At 37.7% G+C, this 22,057-nt stretch overlaps 1 protein-coding gene across 33 annotated transcripts in view; it reads right to left on the bottom strand.

Annotated features, from left to right (window-relative positions):
- KCNMA1 (potassium calcium-activated channel subfamily M alpha 1) overlaps positions 1–21,854 on the bottom strand; it is a 460,281-nt gene extending 438,427 nt beyond the window's left edge. For 18 of the 33 annotated variants that reach the window (XM_051800829.1, XM_051800828.1, XM_051800825.1 and 15 more), the window contains exon 1: positions 21,153–21,853. In XM_051800829.1, coding sequence (XP_051656789.1) covers positions 21,153–21,467 — 315 coding nt within the window. In that variant the 5' untranslated portion in view covers positions 21,468–21,853. Of the gene's footprint in view, positions 1–21,152 lie in introns of all 33 variants that reach the window. The other 15 variants (XM_051800840.1, XM_051800839.1, XM_051800838.1 and 12 more) reach the window with 2 other exon arrangements.
- Positions 21,855–22,057: the final 203 nt, after the last annotated feature.

Here is a 22,057-nt window from a genome sequence, read left to right on the forward strand (position 1 = left end):
CACACTGTGCTGTGAAGGATCTCAATGGGAGCACCCATTTTCATATTGTTTCATACATGCAAAAATGGTGTTTTATGGGGTAACAGATATTAGAAGTGGCAATATTTTAGCTTTTGGTCTCCACAGAGCAGCAGATGTCACCACACACGAAGTACTACTATGAGAAATGGGGGAGGAGTTATATTAGTCAGGTTTTGGGTGCATAGGTGTGATGAATAGACCAGTTTCTAGAGGCTTGAGATACTTGCAGATCTTCAGTTAAAACTTTAGTTTCCATGCTCAGAGCCTTAAGTGGACTTTGGAGTGCTTCTGTCATCTATGATTCACTCAGAAAAGTGCTCAAGATGATTCAGGTGTAAATCTCATCTGCGTATTTTACATACCTCTACAGCTGCAGTGCCTCCTCCACACCATGACCCAAGAATTTCCACACAGTAAGTCTACAAGATAGGTTTTGTAACTGCCATTCACTTTTACTTTTTTTTTTCATGGTACCAGAATTTTATTTTTTAAGTATGTCACCTACCTTTCAATTCTTAGATCACATGCCTAAGTAAGGGTCACAGCTTAAATTTTCATTCACTCTGTCTTTATTTTGTCTAAGTGATACTGGTGGTTGATCACTGAAATAGATGGAAACCTCACATGGAAAAGTCTTGAAGTTAGGTAGCTCTCCAACTTAGCAGTTGCCAGAAAATGTGATATTTAAATCAAAAGGCATACCAGACTTCCCAATTACCTTACTTTGAAGTAACAACAAGTAAGGCATTGACATTCATGATGAACAGAGGAAAGAAGATACTCTGATGCTTGTATTATAGTGTGGGATGGTAGCTGTGCCAAGTTTATCTGCTTCTATTAAAACTCCAACCATCTAGTAAAGCTAAGATAGCTGCAAGTAGGAGCATCAAGGTACTCTGGCATCATACAGGTTTCTCTTCTTTCTGTGATATACTATATTCTTACCTTCTTACCTAAAGCTTGAATAAAACCAAAAAATTTTGTTCATCTTGGAATTTACATAGGACATTTGTATTTAGGAAGCCCCTTCATCAAACACAAACTAAAAAAAATATCCTTCTTGTACTGTTGCCCTTTCAGAAGTTCTAAGTCATTTTAAAAGCTGTGTTTCCAAGAGACACACAATAATTACACAATGTCAGTTGCCATTTTTACCAAGTAAACTTCTGGTTCCTGTGGTGGACTTTGAACTATCCTCATTTTACTACAAATATTTGTTTCTTTTAGTATCCCAGACCCATCTTAAAAAGGGGAACTTTCACAGCAGTCCACTAGCCTTCGAATGCTCTAAAGGAATATAAATGGCAATCTATTTAAGGAACTGTTTTTTTAACACCAGAGAAAAGTATCCTGAGTTTGATTAGAATGCAAAATTCCCACTCAAGTCAGCAAAAGAAGTATTTGGATGATAAACCAAAACTAATAGTGATGTACCACAGTCTTTTCCTATTTACACTGGATAAAAAGAGGGCACTGGACAGTGACCAAGCAAATTCAAAAAAAGGGTTGTTTTTCTAGCAACAAGCTTCCAAGTCCAACTTCCATCCAAGTCTCCCACCCTCTTTACTGCAATTAATCATCCTGAACAACGTGGTACCTACTGGCTTTCCCCCCCCTCTCTGCTCCTCATCTTTTAAGACAAACTCCTTTAATGAGAATATTCCACTAAATGAAGGTTCACAGCTGATATTCTTCACTCCTTTTCTACTGAAGTTTCAATCTCTTCCTTGTGCAGGCAGCAAAAACAAAAGCTGCCAAATTTCTCTGTATATTGCAATTTATCCTTCCATAAATCAGGCCTGTGACTAACATTATTTCTGATGTTGTTGGGTTTACTGAAGCCTGAAGAGTATTTTCAAGCTATTGCTTGTGCCCATTCAGGACTCTGCTTTCCCTTTCCAAGGCTAGAGCATTCTCCACCCTTCCACACAACTGCTACATCCCTCCATTTTGTGGGATGTAGGATATGCACATCTTTGCCTGCTGCTAAAGTATAATCCCTGGATCTCAGTTTTTTTGCCGGCAGGTTTTTGTCATTCCCTCTCCTCCTGAACAAAGTTATGCAATACACTCATTTCAGAAGAGCAGACACAAGAGTAAAGAAATGTGATCTTGTGCAATACAGACAAGGAAGAATAGAAGCTGAAGGGGCAGAATTTATGGGATACAAAGAAGATGAAAAATAGATAGAGAGGTGGAGAAGTGAAGAATGTTTTGTAGGCTCTTATGTGGTCTTTTTGCATCTTCATGCTCTCCAAAACTCGACTTTCCAATGAAATGCAGAACTGGCTTATTTTAGGTTCATTCACAACTCTCAGTAATTACGAATGAGCATTTATGTTTGAGATTACTTTAATTTTGAGCTTCTTGCCAAATTTCATTGCGGGTAAACACCTTTGAGTACCTAAAGCCAAATCTGTGTTAAGTATAATATTTCAGGCTCCTCTTTCTTTCCTGGAGCGCTTCCATGTGCTCATACACAACTGCTATGCTCCACTTAACTGATGACTGATGTTTTTCACACCCAAACACATTTTTCCTGAGATATATTGTTGCCCAGCTCTAACTTCCTATTACTATAGAACATACTGAAATTTTAGCAACTGCTGATGCATTACATGTGGATGTTTTAAATATATATTTTACAGTGACCCCAGAATACCAAATTAAGCATGTACTGTTTGCCACTCATTAGCAGGGATTCTCTCAAACTTAAAAAAAAATTAAAAAAAAATATAGCTACTCAAAATCAGAGCTATCTTTCCTAAGTTTATGGGACACATTTTCTTGCTTCAATAAGAATGCTCTTTAAAGGAAAATATATAAACCCAGAACATTATCAGAGCTCATTATGAATCTAAATATATATATATATATATATATATTCCAGCATCATATAATTCTCCATTACCCCCCAGGATCTGTATGTAGTTAAAAACAAAACAGCATTTCTGGTACTAAAGAATGCCAGCCCCTGTAAGGCATAGAAGTACTTTTGTTAGTGAATTGTTTCAGGTTGGTTTTTTTCCTTCATTAATTATTAATCTCTGTGGAAAACTTCTGTTAGTCCAAGATTCTCTTTAAAACAAAGAGAAGATTTCATCTCTGGAAACAGTCTACTCAGGGCTCAAAAAATCCCTGGTATTCTTTGGTTTTTAAACTCATTAACCTCCTTACAACTGTTATCAGGAGACTTCCAATACTTACATAACTAAACAGCTAACACACTCAAATGATGAAATGTCACCAATGACAATGAATGGCTTCAGACCTGGAGTGCTGGAAAGCTACCAGCTCTGGCCAAGGATCTGCTGAGTTTACGTTGAATTCTTGGACTGGATTCTAAATGCCTGTATTTTGTTTTCAGGCTTTGGCACTGACCCATTTGTATCTCTAACAGTAATAAATTATACAGTTAAGAATTTCATACTGTTTTAAGAACCTCAGCTAACAGTGCCTTCAACATGAACTGAGAGTTCTCAGAACATCATGGAACAAGTGCTTCAGCCCTGATCAGATAAAAATTACTTAAGTAGAAGTTCAGATTTGATTTGACTGAGAATACTTGCTAGATGCATTTTAAAAAAATGTGAGAACACTTCTGAACCTACAGAATATTATTTCTTTTCAGCAAAGAGGAAGATACCTCTATTAAACTCCTTCATTTCCAATTCCTAGGGAAGACCTACAGTCAGTGAGCCCAATATCAGAAGCCTCTGCAGGACTTTTCTACCAAAACCTACATAGAACTGAAATTCAACTCAAGGGCTGTTGGAGAAATTGTTGTAATACTGAGACTTATTTTAAGTCTGCATGATAATAGAACTTCGTAACAAAATGTCAGGAAGATCCCTACTTCCCCCCCACCCTCTGCTCCTCATCTTTTAAGACAAACTCCTTTAATGAAAATATTGAAGAAATAAAAAAATTAAAAGCACTACAATTCTTTAGACAAAGTAGCACATCCATGTATTACTTTGAGAGTGTACCAGGTCTGTGTGACGTTAATTCAAAATAATACAGAGGCAACACACTAAAAGAAGGTATTTGTACAAAGGCACAGAATGGCTTCTCTTTGCAAAAGGAATAGAGCCCTGAGTGAAGAGAGGAAAAAGGTGGGTAACCAAACTGATGTTTGGCTGCACAAATAGTGGGAATTTTAAGTCTTAGATGGTCTAAGTATTCCACGTGCAAACTACTCAAGGAAAGAAGCATTTAGCCACTAAAACAGAAAGAATAAAACTGATATGAAGTGGTAAACAAAAGCAATACAGCAAAGCTTTTTATATGGCATCTCAATGCAATATATCACTGTAGTGTAATTTAGATTAAGGATAAAAGCAAATTAAAAAGAAATACTAAATCTGTGCTAATGAAGTTCTCTGAATGGTTTTGACTGCACATTTGTATAAATGCCATGCCTAGACAACTAGGCTCTTTGGGTTAAAATCTCAAAAGGTATTCAAGAATAAAAGGCACTCCAAAAACCTCATACCAAAAGTTAAGTTTTTCAATAGCACTGCCTATAGGAATTTGCTTAGCCTCAATTTTGTACTAGGAAAATATAAAGTAGAAAACTTCTGGTTTAGACATTATGCAGTCAGTGAGTTCTATATGAACTACTTACACAATGAATGTTTACTTCTCAAGTTCTATAGTAACAGAATTTCTTTCAAACAGTATAATAGTTACACTGTTACAGCACTCAGGTAATCTAAAAAAGCCATCTGGATAAATTAAAAAACAGTTGAGAGCAACAATAAGTGTAATTTCTCACTAAAACTGAACACTTGCAGCTCCAGTTGAAGTCAGACTGCAGACACATTGGCACTCTTAGAAGCCAGAGCTCCTTTAAGCCACAGAGCACTGCTTATCTCTGTTACACTGATCAACCAGTTCCTACCTATAAGCCTTCTTCTAGGTCTAAATCTAATTCTGGTTTGGCTCACTCAGCTGTGTGAAGTACTCATTAGGCTTATAAGGAAGGCAATAGGGGAAGAAAGCAAGACATTTAATTTTCTTGTGCAGGAAAAAAAAACAACAAACAACAAACAAAAACCTGAGGGCATATATCTTCAAAATAAGACTAGTAATTTATATTGTGATTTAGTGTTTTCCAACTCAATTGACCAACACTGTGGAGGAGTAGTAACATCAAACATTCGTCTGCCATATTGCAAAAGCTATTCCATACCTCTCTCTTTGCAGAGCAGAATAGCCTGGGATATCACCAATCTATTTCTCATGTAAACACACAAAACCAGCACCAAACCTTCTCTGCCTCCTGGTAATCAGTTTTAAATTTTGCCACTAACAAGGAACTATGAATTACAGTCAATATAGCAACAGGTCTCCACGTTCTAATGTTTACTTCAGAAAAAAAAAATAATTTTCAAACATGGAATGATAGTCCATATGTAATTTATTGCCGTGTACACCAAATCTGTATTGAGAGCACAGATTTCAGACAAGATAAAAGAAAATAGCAGTAAAAAGCTAAGTCAAAAAATGTTGCACTGAAGAATTACGTGAACTCTGTAACACAACAGGCACACTGATAAAAAAACAGTGTAGGAATGGCCTAGAAAGGCATTACTGCACCAAGTACTTTAAAAAAATATTATGCAATATTAAACATTTCCTTTTCACTGTCTTCTCACAGACCAGTTGTGATCTGTACTGCTCTCATCTTGCCACTTTTTTCTTTCATTCCAATGCTGAAAAGCTGTGTTAAATTGCTCAAGGGCTCATCATTCAGTAAGCAAGCCTGTTTCCATGTACTTGTGAGTCTGCTATAATAGCTATTTCCACAAATAAATCACATTAAATTCTTAACAAAACTACAACTATCTGAAGACAGAAGAATTACTAAAATCAATGCAACATATTAAACATCTGACCACAGTTTTTACAGTCATTTAGCTGCTACATCCCTTCCTATTGTCATGTAATCAACTGATTTGAGGGGGTTTGTAGAATTTACCACATATTTACAAATGAGAAACATATCTAATCACCTAATCTTGCATGCTTTCCACAATCTATTAAAGGCAATAAAATTCACATAATACACTCTAATAGAACATCACATGGTAAAAACATCTAACTTTGGTGTAATTGTTCCTAAAATTTTACACAAATATTTATATAGCCATAACTGAGGAATGGAAACATTCTGAGACTACATCTCAGCAGAGAGCAGCATTGATGTATTGCATAGAATTTTAAGATTAACAAATTAACTTCTAATATGGAAACAACTCCCAAAAACTATAAACACTTGTCAAAATAAGATTCCTGAAGGATAAGTGTGAATCAAGCTATTAACTCCCTTTGGTTTTGACCTTACAAAATGAAAAAAAATATAACACTAAAAACTAAAATATTTATTTCCTGGAAAAAAGAAAAAAAGAGAGAGAAAAAAAAAGACGACTTTCAGTATCATCTTTCCCCTTCCCCTAGTTATTGAAACAGCATTAAATAGTGTTTTCCAAGCACACCAATTTTGGCAAAAGTATATTTTTCTGAAAATTATTCATCAAAAACGGAATTCAATCCTCTCCGCAATGAAAAGATAACCAACACTTATGTAATATTGCAAACTACCTAGAATCTTTCACTTGAGTTGCAAATTCAAGTGAGACAAATGAGACATGCTCTTCCAACCTTCATGAGAAATATTCTCATTGAGGTTTGTTGGGATTTTTAAACTAAAAAAAAAAAAAAAAAAGGTGAAACCTAAACAGCATGAAATAAAAGAACAGAGGATGCTTAAAAAGACTTTATAGATGAGGATGGAATTTGACTTAAAGGTAGGTAATAAGATGGATTTATTTTTTTTAAGCTGGATAAAGATCTAGCTACTAAGCTCCTAAGTTCACAAAAAGCTCTATGGCCTACTTTCTCCCCTTGTTTTAAAGTCACGCCAAAAGGCCCAGGCACCTGCCCTGATGAAGCACATTTCCCCAGACACTGCACATTAGCAGTCTTCCCCCAGACACGTGCCCCATAACACAGGCAATGACACAGAAATCATGCCTAACTGGTGCCATAATAAAATTAGACTGTGTGCTAAGGAGCCCTGCCAAACTGCAAACCCCGGCTGGGAACAGACACCGTCCGTTAATCTCCTCATTGCCGTTTCTTTTCTAATCTAATTCACTTCTTCACTGCACTTATACTGTTTACCTTTTCATGCCTCCCAAATCAGGTAATACAATTCAATTTTAACAGTCATTTTTACATTCCTATTCCCAGTGATGCAATCATTACATTGCAAGTATTGCTGAGAACTTAAACAAGGTAATTTTGGCAACAAAAAAGTCTGCATAGAGATTTTGTATTCTTCTTACACAAACAAATTTGGAGGCAAAATTAAGCTGGCACCATACCTTTCACAATTTTTATTTTGCATAACAGCTTTCTGAATTTTAAACAGGTATACATTTTTTCTGAAACTGTAACTTTATTTCATTTGTTTCAAAGAATCTCAAGCCATTTATTTTCAAACAGACCCATATAGGGAATAGTATGTTTCTCACAGGATGGATTAAATGCATTTGTGTTTTATTAATAATGAAGAAAAATACTTAGCTTTTTAGCAATGCAACAGAAGCAAGCATTTCAAACTACCCCCTTAACCCTCTTAAAAACAAGACTACACAAAAAGTAAATAGCCTAACACCAAGATTAGTCTTCTGATAGTGATGTGTCACAGAGAACTTTACATGTTATATGATGCACTATATGTTTACTCTGGCTCAGATTCTTTCACCTGTTCTCCCCTGGCATTGCTAGCACTACCAGATGGATCCATTTTAGATTTAATTAATTTACCCCGTCTCCTAGGATTTCGAAGAAGTAAAGCACAGACAAGAGCCCTGGTTCTTGCCTTTCTTGGAAACAGAAAAAGAATCTAGACACAGAGAGATTTTCCTTTTAAGAACAGAATAAAACATTCACAAATAAATATCTCAGGAGAACACGTGCTGTTCAAAGAAGCTAAAAATAGTAAAATCAACAAGCATATGTTTAACTGGGAACCTTCCTAGATCCTAAAAGTAACATTATTCTTTAAATCCAGTTGTGGATATGAGAACTCAAAAACTGTGGGTGTTTTTTTTGTTGCTGTCATTTTGGGTTTTTTTAATGGCAATTAAGCAAGCATATTCCAAGTGTCTGCATATAAAGTGAATACCATACACTGCATATTGAACTAGACAGATTCCCTCCTTCTTGTCATCAGCCTTCATTCCCTCCACCATGTTATTTTTCTCTTCTTAAAAATTCCTCAACACACTACAGCTAAAATTTCAGACCACCTAAAATATTTTTATTATTCCTCTTAGTCTCTGCTTACGTAAAAAATAAATCTTCACGAGAACTTTGCATGGCACAGCAAGTTGTAACCACTTGTAGCTCTTGAAAAACAGTAACTGCTCTAAAGGACTCACAAAATGTATTCCCATCATTAATTTAAAAAAAATTGGGTGAGTGGATGCACATTAATTAAATCATCTGCTTATCTTGATCACTGAGTTGCTTTATATGGATTGGGGCAAATCAGTTCTTTGACAGTCCTCCTCTCCTGGCTTTCTCCTTATTGTCTGCTTTCACATCATAAGATGCATGAGGCACTGGATCACCCCTTTGTCAAAGCTGGTAATAGGATCTAGCATAACTGAGCCAGCAAAGTCATGTGGCCTCAGAATACTACAGTAGAAAAATAGTTCAGATGGATCTTTTAAGTTGCTAAGTCCAATTTTGAATAAACAATGCTCCTTATATAGAATGGAACATTTTAAAGCGATATCCTAGAGCTCTAGTAATGAATTTTCCCACTTGCAGATAACGTTACAAAAACCACAGACCATTCAGCTGTAAATGGAACTTAAATGATCCAGAAGCACTGAAACACAGTACAGGAACTAATTTTAATTCAAATATATCAATACAAAACACAAACCAGCCTACATCACCTATAAGTGATGCCAACTCCCAACAGTCTGTTTCCATAACTGGTACACTGCATCTCTCCTGATACTGAAACATTTCCATGAAGTTTTAGCCCCAAGTGTCACACAACTGAAAAAGAATCTCAGGTTTTCACCTTCAGAAGTCTGGTGAGACACTTAACATTAACTCAAGATTATGTAAGCTAATCAAAAGCCTGAGGCCAGAAGACAAAGAGAAACAACCCATAATTAAATTCTGTAGACCATGATTATTTTTTTAAATACTTTACATAAATGTAGCATTTGCAACCAGACCTGCAATGAATTAAACTACTTTTTATATTTAAAATAATTGATTTTTAAGGGTTTGGGTTTGTTTAAGGAAACAGTGATCTAATACTTTGACTTGATGGTCTTATAAATTACTAGAAAGCAGCCCAAACAAACCCAAATAAGCTGACAGTGTAAAACCAGACATCCAGGAACCAACATCAATATAATACGGGGTGAAGAATCCCCTACTTTCAGTGATATTAATTGCCAAAACACTGCTATGGTCTTGAGACACATACTTTGTTCTGAGATTAGGTGAAGTGTCATTTCTATCAGCTCTCACAGCACCTTCTCATTCCCCTATAACCATTAAGGCCATCCATTTTAAGTCATGGGTATTATATATTTCCTATAGGAGTTATACAATAGCCTACTTTTACATACCATTTAAAATCTAAAGATTATTTTACAAATCAACAAAAACTACACTCTTGTACTCACTGCTGAAAGCAATCCATTCCCAGGACCAAAACTATTTGTCCCAAGGAGAAGACAATTCAAGTTGAGAAATACAGTTATAAAAACAATCTGCACTTAAAACAATTCCTCTGCTTTTTGTTCATGAACATTTTTCACTGAGCTGGGAGAACACAAATACACATGAGACACAACCTCAAGAAGACTGTTTATATTGCCAGAAGCTTTTATAGAACTTTTACCCTTAATTTAAGCTACTGTTACCTTCCTCTCCACTTCTAATAATTGTTTTGGAAATAAAACTCAAGTTCGCAGCTACAGGATAAGCAGTCTGGGCACCAAGCTCTATCATCTATTATCTCAGATTAGATCAAACAGGCAGCTTCTTTAAAAAACCTCTCACAAACACATTTTCTTTCCCCTCAGCCAGGACAAGTTAAAATACCTTCATCCATTTTGATTTCATACACTTGCCAAAGTTCCCAGAAGATCAATAAAATAAAAAAATAAAAAAATAAATAAAAAAAAAAAAGAGGTCATTTTGGAATAGTTATACTGAAATTAATCAATAGTTCTGACACAGCCCAACACCTGTGACATTTTAAGGCATTAAGATGTCATCCAGTGCCTCAGCCTTACCATTGTCTTCGCCAACTGGCTGGTTCACCATCCCATCCTCAGCAGCCAGCCTGCCCAAGGAACTTTCCATGGCCAGCAGAGCTGGACCACCAACAGAAAGTCTACAAGCATAAACATAATGCTGAAGTGAGAGTTCCAGCATAATAAAAGAAAGAGCTCTCTGAGAGACCAGTTGTGAGCAGCTGTACAGGCGCTGTACACTCATTAAAAAAGAACAGTAAACCCAGAAGCTTACCAAAAAGCTCATCAGGGCTTTTCCCTAAAAACACAGCTAACTTTACCTTGATGAAGAGCAAAAAAAATAAGAGAAAAAAAGCTGCTGCACTTCAGCCTTTATACCCTCACTAATCCAGCCCAGCTGTGGGGACTGAAGGCCCATGAATAGGTGGAGCAGGTCAGGTGTGCTCCTGGAGCTCATCTTCCTACATAGTTTCACCTGAAAGGAATCCACCTAACGATGCTGGGAAAGCTAGAGTTTACTTTCAAAAGTCATCCAGCTAAATGCTAAAATCAACAAAGCCATATCCACCAAAGGACATAACGAAATTAATATTTAGCATGCAAATAATGAAACAATCTGTCCTTTAAAACTTTTCTGCATTCTACTTTTACCTAGGAAATTATTTTTGCTCAGTAAAAAGGTCTTAAAACACATAGAATGGGTTAGGATCTGGAGCTACAACTACCTGCCAGTCAACGCAGCTCAGGTACCTCACAGCAAGTCTCTTTGGAGACTTTAAACTTTAGATTTATTAGCACTGTCAAACCATCACCTCAGGATAGTAAGCCCAGTCTTAGAAGACTAAATAAAAATACTGCACTGCCTCAAAACATTTAAGTTGCTCTAATGCATTAAATTCGTGTTTAAAAAAGTTTCAAGTGACATAACTTAGGTTCAACAGGCATTAGGTCAAATCAGGTATGATTTACATCACCTGCACTTTATACCAACTCATAAAGTAGATGCAAACACTGCAAAATGTGGCTTAGACACCTTCACAGAAATAATCATGCAACCAGATGCTCTAAATCAAATTTCTATTCCCATATACTCAAGAGCACACAGGAGCAGCACAGTAATGCTGGATGACAGTGTGGAGCTCTATCCATCACCCAGTCACCTCCAACACACACACCCACACTCCTCATATCAACTCACTATGTCATTGACCCTCCTCTCAGCAAGACTCAGCAACGCCCGGGTAGATCACTAATGAAGGATTTTAACAATTAGTAACTCAGCAGGTTTCCTCTTTTACTGCACCTGATGCAAGTCTGGAGTCCCTTCTGCAGTACCCTTAAGCTGTTGCAGGCAGAAACTGTTAGCTATTTCAAAACTGAATATTCTATTTCTTTGTGTGTAAAAATCAAACAGACACGCTTATGAAATTATTGGTTTGCTTTTTTGTTTAAAAAAAAAACAAGCAAACATTTCACCCTAGGGGTTGAACTATTTTTCACTTCTAGAAGTCATGACTATACATTCTCTCATTCAACCACTCTTTAATAAGACAGGAAAGTGCCTAAACACAGTTTCTGTACTCAGTTGTAAGGATACATTTAGTTGTAAGGATACATTTTATTTTTGTACACAGTTGGCATAGGAGCCAATAGATTAAGATCTATTCACTTTAAATCATTACTATTTCTCACTTCAAAGAACATAAATCCAAAGACAAAGAATTGCATGGACAGCCAATAAAGACAAAAGTTTATATACAGCTTTATTAAAGCAACTGCAGCCATAGAAATAACATGTTCTGATTACCCTCCTAATTTCCAAATGGGAGCATGAAAAAATTATTTTAATTTAATTTTTATTACAGTTATTTCTAAGAGCAATCAGCTCAAAATAAATGTTTTTTATTCTGGGGTATGTATCAACCTCTTAGGCAAAAGAAAAAGAAAATTAGAGTATTACGTGTTAGTGCAAGAGACACTATTGCTTTATAGAGCTTTAAAACCATGAGTAACTTTAAAAACACTTGAGTATCTGCTCCTATGTTTATATAAGCCAGGGGTTTAGATAAACCCAACTCAAGACTAGACTATGATGAGTAAGTTCAACATTAAAAAAAAAGATATCCAGATTTTAGCCATTATGTCCATTGACAAACATCTAAATAAAGAAAAAGCTTTTCAAGAACAATAATACCTCTTTCTGAAAATGATCTGAAATTGTCTTTGACTGAAATAAATTCAGATTAAGACCTTATTCAGATCTTAAATATAAATTTTGGTGTCTAAATGGCTATTTTGTGCAAGTGACACAGATCCTCCGTATTAACCTAAACAACTGGCATGTCAGTTTTCTTTTAAAATTATAAATAACCTTAAATAACAAACATAATACCACAATCAGGAAAAGCAAATGCTCTTTTTTCTACTCCCAGAATCACATAGAATCATTCAGGTGGCAACACAAAGATACCAAGGTTTTCCTATAGTACATATCATGTACGTTAACATTAAAATTTTATCACATCATACAGGCAGAGTCAAAGCTCCACGCGCTGGACAGCATTTTCCACTTTAAGTAAATAAATATTTTATTATATCCTAGGGTCACATTCCAGCAAAGAAACCAAAATTATTTTTGCAAATATCAAAATTGTGAAGTTTTTAATGTTGTTTTCTTTTAGGAACAATAGATCTATAATATGAATTCTGCTCTTCTGACTCACGAAAAGACAACACCAGAAGTTACACACATAAGGCAGTGTCAGTGGAGGAAAACCAGCATTTAGTCAGGTAAAATTTTGTATGGTCTTAAACCAAAAACCAGACCAATAAAGGGTGAAAGAAAAGAAGTTGATTTATAGCTGAGGGCCTTAAGTGATATGAAAATAATGCAAACATAAAAACAGTAGTCCCCTGTTTCTGATGCTGAAGGAATCAGAAGCCTTTGGATATAAGTGTACTGGGAATAGAAGAAAACTAATACAAAGTGGAAGAACTTCCCATATAACAAAACCAATGTATCAGAAGTGTATAATCAAAGCATTAAAAATATTTTCTCATGCAGTAGTTTCCCCTAACTAAGCTGTTCTTGTGACTAAAAGGAAAAGGACTAAGGAGGAGTGTGTCTTTCAGCCCTTAAAACCCGAGTAGAGTTTATCAGCTTCTTTATGAAACAATATAATACGATAACCTAGAAAATGTAAGAACATCACACAACTTCTGCCAGTTGATCAGCAAATTCACTTTCAAAAAAGGGAAGTCAAATCATTAGTAGCCAAAGGATTCACCACATCTGAAGGCACCTGAAGTGCTCTACATCAATTATGACCATTATAGGTCACAGAAGCCACAAACTCATTTCAAGTAATTTCTGTCCAGCAGAATATCTGTTCATAATCACAACTAAAAGATACTTACACAAAGAATCATTCTAATACATTTCCCTTTATTTTTGTAATACTAAAGTCACCATTTGAAAATAGCTTTTTTTAAAAAGATATCTGTAATAATGTTTCCCCATAATTAAAACAGGAAATTAATCCAATACCAGCAGTTCTAGAGTTAATCTAATTAATAATATTAATAATAATAATAGTAAATTAAAAGTGAGCTACCCCTTTAGTATAACAAAAAAGGAGCTAAACCATTACATAAAAATGTAAAACATACCATGAAAAATGAATGAAATATAACAAGAAAGGAAATGCCAAAATATTTAGTCAGCATTTGTTTGGACAAAGGGGAACAAAACCATATTATTAATTTATCTCCTGTTATATAAAGAGCGATGAAAAAGCAACTTGTATTTAATAGTTACAGTGACAAGCCACTCAGTTGTTGTGTGATGCTACAGTTGTTGATGAGGTTATGGTGCTCCTACTAACTCTTCTGGCCTGATGATGAGATTTGGGGTGATGAGATTTTTTCTCCACTATATGTTAGCTGTTCTGATATTTAAATCAGGTAGTGAAGCTCAGGACCTGCAAACGGATTTCTAGGACTCAGGGCTGCAGCAGCACATGCACCTGTCCTGCAGGTGATCCATGGGGCAAGGGACCTGCACCAGTTCCACTAAATATGCACTTACTGCAGTTCTAAAAAAAGAGCCAATATTTACCATTGCACACCAGCTTGCAGGAGAGATGCCATGATACCACTCAAGTTTTGATTTCCAAGGGGAGCCTGGCAGAAGGTGTGATTCTTGACTGCAATGGAAACACACCTCGTGTGATTTTTAAATATTATGTTTCTAATGTTGATAGCTCAGATATAATGGCCACAAGCCAAGTAAATACACCTCACTACAACAAAAGCAAAATGCTTTTAAAAGCTTAAAATGTTAACATAAGAATAATTAAAAAAAAAAATCTGATTCATCTAGAACACTGTGAACATCTAGGCCTGAGTCCAAAGCCATTGAAGTTAGTAGGACTGCCTCCCTCTGCTTCAACAGACTTTGGATAACACTCTTGTTTCTGTAACTCTCAGACAAACACAAGCAATATATCATCTCAAAGCAAACTAAACTCAACACATTTCAGTGGCAGCACATTCATTTAAACAGAACCATGCATACTATATATGGAAATGAAGTGTTCCTCTCAAAGATGCAAACCTGATGTATTCTCAGGCTATAAATACCATCGGAATTCAAAATGGGCCCTCCCTGACCAATATATCTCTGACAGGCATGGAAGATAGGTATCTTTCTTTTTCATTTTTTCATGCAGCTATACTATTGTTAAAAGTGCTATCTAACTTCTGCTGCATTTCCACCCTCCACTGTCACCCAAGGTGACCTGCGTGCCACGGACAGAGTGCACACACTTACAAACCATGAGGTCTTATTTGGAATTGGCGTATTTGGCTCTGTGTAAAGTTCATATAAACGCCAGCCTGGTCTTGTGATCTAACAGACTTCTGCACTCACTTCCCAGTCAGGCATTGTATTCCTGCAAGGAGCAGCGAGTTGGACTCAGTGATCCTTATGGCTCCCATCCAACTTAAGATATTCTATGATTCTAAACCTTCAGCCATGTAGCAGCATATGAACGCATTACAGAAACACAGCTTTTTATGAGAGCTGTTTAAAGTGTAGTTCCTTTCCTTCTGTCACTAAAATCATATGTGGAGGAGAAAAATATTTTTTAACCATTAACACCCACATATAATGTTTCAGCAATCTTGCCCTTAGAAAACCTCCACAAGCTGTATTCACTGTGCCCTTCTTAGACTTCTGACAATTCAATAATTTTCATATATGTAAAGTACATAATTTTATACAGTGTGACTATGTATGTTTAGTAGAACCAAAGGGGTACCCTGTTCCCTAATTTTATCTGGTGTTATTTATGTTTACATCTCCCCAGAGATTTTTGCTGCCCTACAACCTCACGCTACAGAATGCCTTGCTGCTGCTGAACTACAGCCTGAGCCTGCTGAGGAATTATCACCAGCCAATCCTGAAATTCACATAAACTTTTGTCACATGGAGTTGGATTCCACAGAATAGCAGAGCCAATCTTAGAAGGAGCATTGACTACTGCTCTGTATTTTGCCTGCTGACTAGAGATTACTGCTTCTTTTTAGGATTCGTCCGAGGAAGGACACTCAATGACTAAGATTCACAAGCCGCTTTCTTGCAACAGTACAGGACACACAAGGACCACCATTGCTTTTTTTAATTATAATCATTAGATCCTGTCCCTGCAGAGATTATACTTAGAACTAGTGCTGTCTAAATTTTCAGTCTTTCTGTCTCAGGGGCTATAAACTGCCCTCATTCTGCATTCGGAAATCCCACCACATCAAAACTGGGTACATAGATCATTATTACTTAAAAGCTTTCTGTTTGCTAGTATAGGCATTTCTTCTATTGAGCTAAACTGGAAAAAAATGTGAAATCTCATAGTTACCAACCAGCATTTACAGATTTGCAAACTTGTTAGAGTTGCATATTCTTTTTGAATGCAGATTTTCTCCTTAAATGTATGTGTTGCAAAGCCTTGAAAATAAGTATGACGCTGTATCCAAATAACATTTAGATAGAGAATGTTTGTTTTACAGATTAAATCCTTCTCTATACCTTTTCTTTTCTGCACGCATAACCAATTTTAGCATGTCTTTATAAAATGTGAAATCCATTATGAGCTCCAGAGAGCCGAAAGTATCTTCCTTTTCACAGCACGGAAAACAGCAGCGTACACCTCTCCATACTGGTGCCTTTTTTCACTTGTAGAAACAGCATCTGCAAAAAGCTGCAACTACCTTTTCTCTCAGAACTTGACCTCTCCACCATGGCCATGTCTCAACTGGCAACCTGTCCAGGGGGACTCGCGCAGAATAATTGTGCACAGACCACCTGATAGCCATGAGACAGGGACGACTGAGCCAGGCTGTGCATGTGACTAACAAGCAAAATGCATTACAGTCCACTGCTAATCCCTTGAGCCTTCCAGTTGTTCATCATACGCTGCTGCTCGGTACATCTTCAAGAGAGTCAAGGTGAGGTTTCCACGTGCAGATCTAAACGAAGGGATCCCCTGCGTTACGTGTCCACATGTGTCTTCCAATGTACTCTCCTGCTTTTCTCAATATGTCATGCCTCACATTTGTTTATTTATTTGGAGAGGATGTTTATGTGGGTACTCCTTGGAAATCACCAAGTATATACGAGAGCCAGCTTGGTATGACTGCTGCCTCTTTTAAGGAAAACTTTAATTTTTCCATTTACAAATTTTCTCAGGCTTTGGAGTTCTGGGTTAATTTTTTTAACTTTTCAAAGAAGACTTCTGCAAATATTGTATTTCCAGTAAAAACAGAATTTTTCTATGCAAAACAAATGAGAACGTTGCTTGGTTTCTACTGACCAAATCTGTATAATTTATTAGATTTCAAAAATATGTAGACCAATGTCAAAGAAAATTATTATAGCTTGTAAATTCAGGCTAACAACTGCTATCCATAACCATAACATAATTTCATTTTATATGTGTACAAGTCCTGGGTTGTGGGGAAGGAAAGCTCTTCAAAACACTGAAAGCATCGCAATAAGGATACACTGTACCTGCTAGAGCCTCGATGACATAAGGTCCATAAGAGGTATCACTCACTGGGGAACCAAGGGGCAGTGATAAAGGGTCTGGTATCACACTCTTCAGAAGGGTACAAATCCCACTTCATTCTGCACTGGCCAGCTCCAGAAGCCCCAAACTTGTGCTCTCGCATTCCACTGCTCGCTCTTCATGCTTTAGAGTTTGTTCAAAGCCAAAATATGGTATCAGATAATGTCAGCAGAAAATGCCCTTCAAGAGCATAGAAAATGCAGAGGGAGATCCATGTAATCAAAAGAACTACAGACTGTATAATACACTTTTAGCCTCTATGTCTACTGTGTATGTCACCATGCATATTTATTTTATTTTTCTGCTACTGCCAGAAACAAGAGCAACTAATGGTATTAGAGACAAGGCAATGAAGTTCAATCTCACATTCTACTTTTCATACACAAACAGAAATGAGTTGGTCAAGGGATAAAGAAAAAACAACGACAAGACAAGTTCTTTAACAATATCTAGGCATCACTAAAAATGTAGATGTAAACACTGAGGAGAAAAACAGCCTTTGTTAAGTCTTTGCCACTGGACTGTAGCTAATTTTGAAAAATTGCATCTAAAATTATATAACATATTAAATAAAGGAATACAAGAGCTTCAATTGTAATGACTGACATATTACATGAAACACTGACAACGCAGGTCAAGATTTACATTTTTTTTGACAGACTTTTTAAAATGTCAACTCACAAAGCAAGCGTGGAGCACAGAAGTCCTAAAACCTCAGCAATCATTTTTAGTACATGATTAAGAGTAATGTTCTATTCATATACAATTACATAAATTAGATATGGAACTTTAAGGGGAAATGTTGATCATTCTGTTAGCAGTTTGCATATCCTTGACTTACAGTATCTTGACTTTCTTATCTCCAAGAAAAAAATCGTATTGAAATTTCATACCAGAAATTATTAAACTGTTTATATCATGTTTTTAAATTTCAACCTTAAAATGAATGAGTTAAGGAGGGAAAAACAACAAAACAAACCACATCCTAAACACTTCTATGTAGTCATTAAAAAGTGTTACATAATAAAGTCAAGTTGACAATCACTGACAAATCCATGGAATACAATGTTAAGCTCAGAATATAGCAGGGAGAAAAAAATGAAACTTTCTGCAATTCCTTGCAATAACACATGGACATGAGGGTTAGCACAGTAACTCTGAATTATTCACATATATATGTGAATTATTCAATAAGAAGCCACAAAAAGTAGACATGAGAAATATTCCTTTTGGTTCTCTCACTGGGACTGCTTTTTATGTAGCTCATGAGACGATGCTGGATAACAAAACTCCACTGCAACCTGTGGAGCAGCAGAAGAGGCAGCACAGGGAAGGAAAGGTCCTAATATGCAGAAAACTTCTTCAATCCCACAGTAGGAGGAGCTACTTCTTCTAAAATTGCTTTTGCTAGCAGGTCCAATAGAGTCGACATAGCATATGTAAGAATTCACATTTTTCACCGGCAGCCTCGGCAGCCTTTCCCAAGTCACCATGCAGCACAAAGCATGTGCTTGATAAAAGCAAAGTTTAAGACATTTCCAGCTGTTACTTCAGTTACCCTTTATACCCTAAATACTAGAAAAGTGTTTTGCAATAACTAGTTACTTCTTGCATACAGAGAATTCCCTCCAATTCCCCATTTTATCACGTAATGAATGCAGGATCAGCCCTTGAAAGTTCTTCTTCACCAGAGTCTTGGAAACCCTTACAAGTGGAACAAATAGGATCTAAAAAGAGACATATATCTCCCCCTACCTGCAGAGTCCTTTATCCTCCCGCCCCAGGGAATGACGTTCAGAGAACTACTTGAGGTCTCAAAGATGAAATAAACTCAAGTCTTACAACCTGACACAGCAATAGTATGTGAAAGTATTCAGACTGGAAGTGCTGGAACCCCTCGATGATGCCTGTTACTTACCAAACTGACACATTTAGACTAAGAGGTTTTAAAGACAATTGCGATATGCCTTTCTATGCCAGTTAAGAAATCACTGATTGCTTTAACTGTTCTCCCACTAATGAATTATCTGATCAACAACACCCACTAAGACACAACATGAAAGAAGTCTGTGTACAAGTCTGTAACTTTTCATTCTCTCAAGGAAAGAAGCACGAAGTAATAACTTGAAGAATTTTTTTTTCATCCAGATCCCTGACAGCCCCTGTAGATTTGTCTCGTTCCATGGAGAAGAAAATGCTAAATACTCAAAAAAAAACAAAGGTAAGTCTTAACTACTCACCCTTTCTTGAAAACTGCCTTTTACTGTTGTAGGAACTGGTATCTTATTATCACAAATTCATTACAGCTGTGTCATCATACCTGGCTGACATCTCTCTAAGAAAGTTCAGGTTTGGTTTGAAATGAAATAAAAATTGGCTATAGAGAAGTAGTACTGCCTGGTAGGATTCCTGATGCTTAAGGCTGACTTAAAAGCTTTTATTGCTTAACTCTAGCAACCACTCCTTCCATACATAGGCCAAGTTCACTGTAATAGTTTAACTTCCAACTGGAATGTGGAGGTTCATATAGGCAATCCAAACTACACAACAAACAAGTACCTTAACTTGTCAGGCTCTAACCTTGTTTCTGGTTTCCCCTAAATGTTGGACCCTTCGTACAGCAGGGTTATGTGCTGTATCAAGTGTGTTTAGGGGGGAAGGGACAGGAGAAAGGGGGAGACAGCTCACTGTATGTCAAAGCAAGCCAGCAACCTAGCAACCATATATTAAAAGGTGTGTGTGTTTTTGTGGGTGTCTGTGTGCCAGGAATAACTGAAGCAGATATTATTCCGTTTGTAATTCAAAAAATGTGAAAAGGGAAGGGGAGAAACTCCAGCTGCTGGTCTATTTTGGGGTCTGTCAAAATCCACTTTCACAATACAGAGTCTTAACACTTTCTATCCCATTTGTTTTAATCAAAAACTAAAGTGTGGACCTGAGCAAGTCTTAGCTTTGGTTTGAAAAGAGACCCCTCAAAGCAGGAGCTGAACTTCCTTCACATACCATGCTTTCTTCCAGCTGGGAATATATAAAAATCGAAGAGGCAGTGAGGTTGCCTCAAAGACTTCACACTTAGGTTAAGAGAATACTGATCTAGTGTGTTATGAATGTACTGAATACCTCTAGATAGCCACGTTTAATTTAACAAACAGAAGCATCAAAGATTGTCAGCTAGCTTTAAAAATATTTACTTGAGTGGCAAAATTGAAAAGGTAAATTTCTCAAAGTTTCTCATTCCACAAGGGAACTGAGAATTTAGATCAGCAAAGGCAAACTCCTACCCCGCCATCATATGCAGTCCCGGGGGTGCAGATAAACTTCTGATCCACACCGTACCACTACATCAGCATGTGCCTCACTGAGAGTGAGGGAACACCCGGTGCAACTTTCGTGCCACCAGATGAAAGCAAATGAGTCCCTATGTGGAACAGAATGGGGGGAACAGGGACACGCCTCAGGACTGCACCCAGCACCTCACACCCTCCAGCCACACTCCCCACGGCTCCCAACAGCCCATGGCAACCGTACCACAAGAGCAGACAGCACACTGCCATCCAACGATAGCCCTTCGGCGTCCACTCCAGTGCCACCTCGCCTGGGTGTCCTGGTCTACAAGGCTGGGCTCCTACTACTACTCCTCCTCACCAACAGCACCGCACCAAACCATCACCGGCAGCAGAAGGGGAAAGGGAGGGGGAGTTACCTTGTTTTTGACCCCGCAGTGGCAGCAGACAGTCCACAGGTACTTGAGGGTCCTCCACAGCAGGATGATAAATAGTCCCCCAAAGAAAGTAACCATGGATGAGGCGAGGAAAGCCCACCACATGCGCTGTCCGCGGCTATCGCAGGGCACCTCCATGGTCACCGGGATGATGAGCGCATCCATCTTGGGCACATTGACGGGGGAGGAGGACGAGTCTGTGTTGAGATTGTTGGCGTTGATATTGTTACTCATTCTAATGCCGCCGCCGCCGCCGCTGCCGCCCGGGTAGGAGCCGCCGCCGCTGCCATTTGCCATAGCTAACAGCGAGCCGGGCGCGCAGGGGCTTCCGAGAGCTCCTCCCGCCGCCAGCGCCCCCCAAAAAACCCATCACCAGCCATATTGCTGCTGCTGCCGCCGCCGCTGCTCAGCGGGAAACGGATAAGGAGAGTAATAAAAAATAAAAAGCCCCCAATCAAAACAAACAAACAAAACAAAACAAAGAAAAAAAAAAAAAAAAAGAGCAGGTGAAGAAAAGCGACCGCACAATTCCCGGGTCCCTCTCGGGAGCCGTCAGGCCGGTGAATTCCGAGCGTCCTCGTTGTACGGTGAAAATAATGTTAAAAAAATTAAAAATAATAATAAAAATATAGTCTCCTCCTCAGATTCCCACCCCTTCCTTCTCCCGCATACACAGCCCCCACCCCGCCCACCCCAAAAAAATCATCCACCACCACCACAAACTGATGCCTCGGAGCGTCTCTCCAAGATACCCAGCGCTGCGACCCCGCTGCCCTCAGCGGGGATCCCTCACTCAGCCTCCGCCGCGGATCCTCCCGGAGGTGGTCTGTTATTATTGTTATTAGTCTTTAACTTGTTATTAGCGATACTCAGTCCCCCCCGCGCAC

This window comes from Manacus candei, unplaced genomic scaffold (assembly GCF_025592945.1).
Source record: "Manacus candei isolate 608988 ecotype Guabito, Panama unplaced genomic scaffold, ASM2559294v1 h1tg000050l, whole genome shotgun sequence".
In the NCBI taxonomy this organism is placed as follows: domain Eukaryota; kingdom Metazoa; phylum Chordata; class Aves; order Passeriformes; family Pipridae; genus Manacus; species Manacus candei.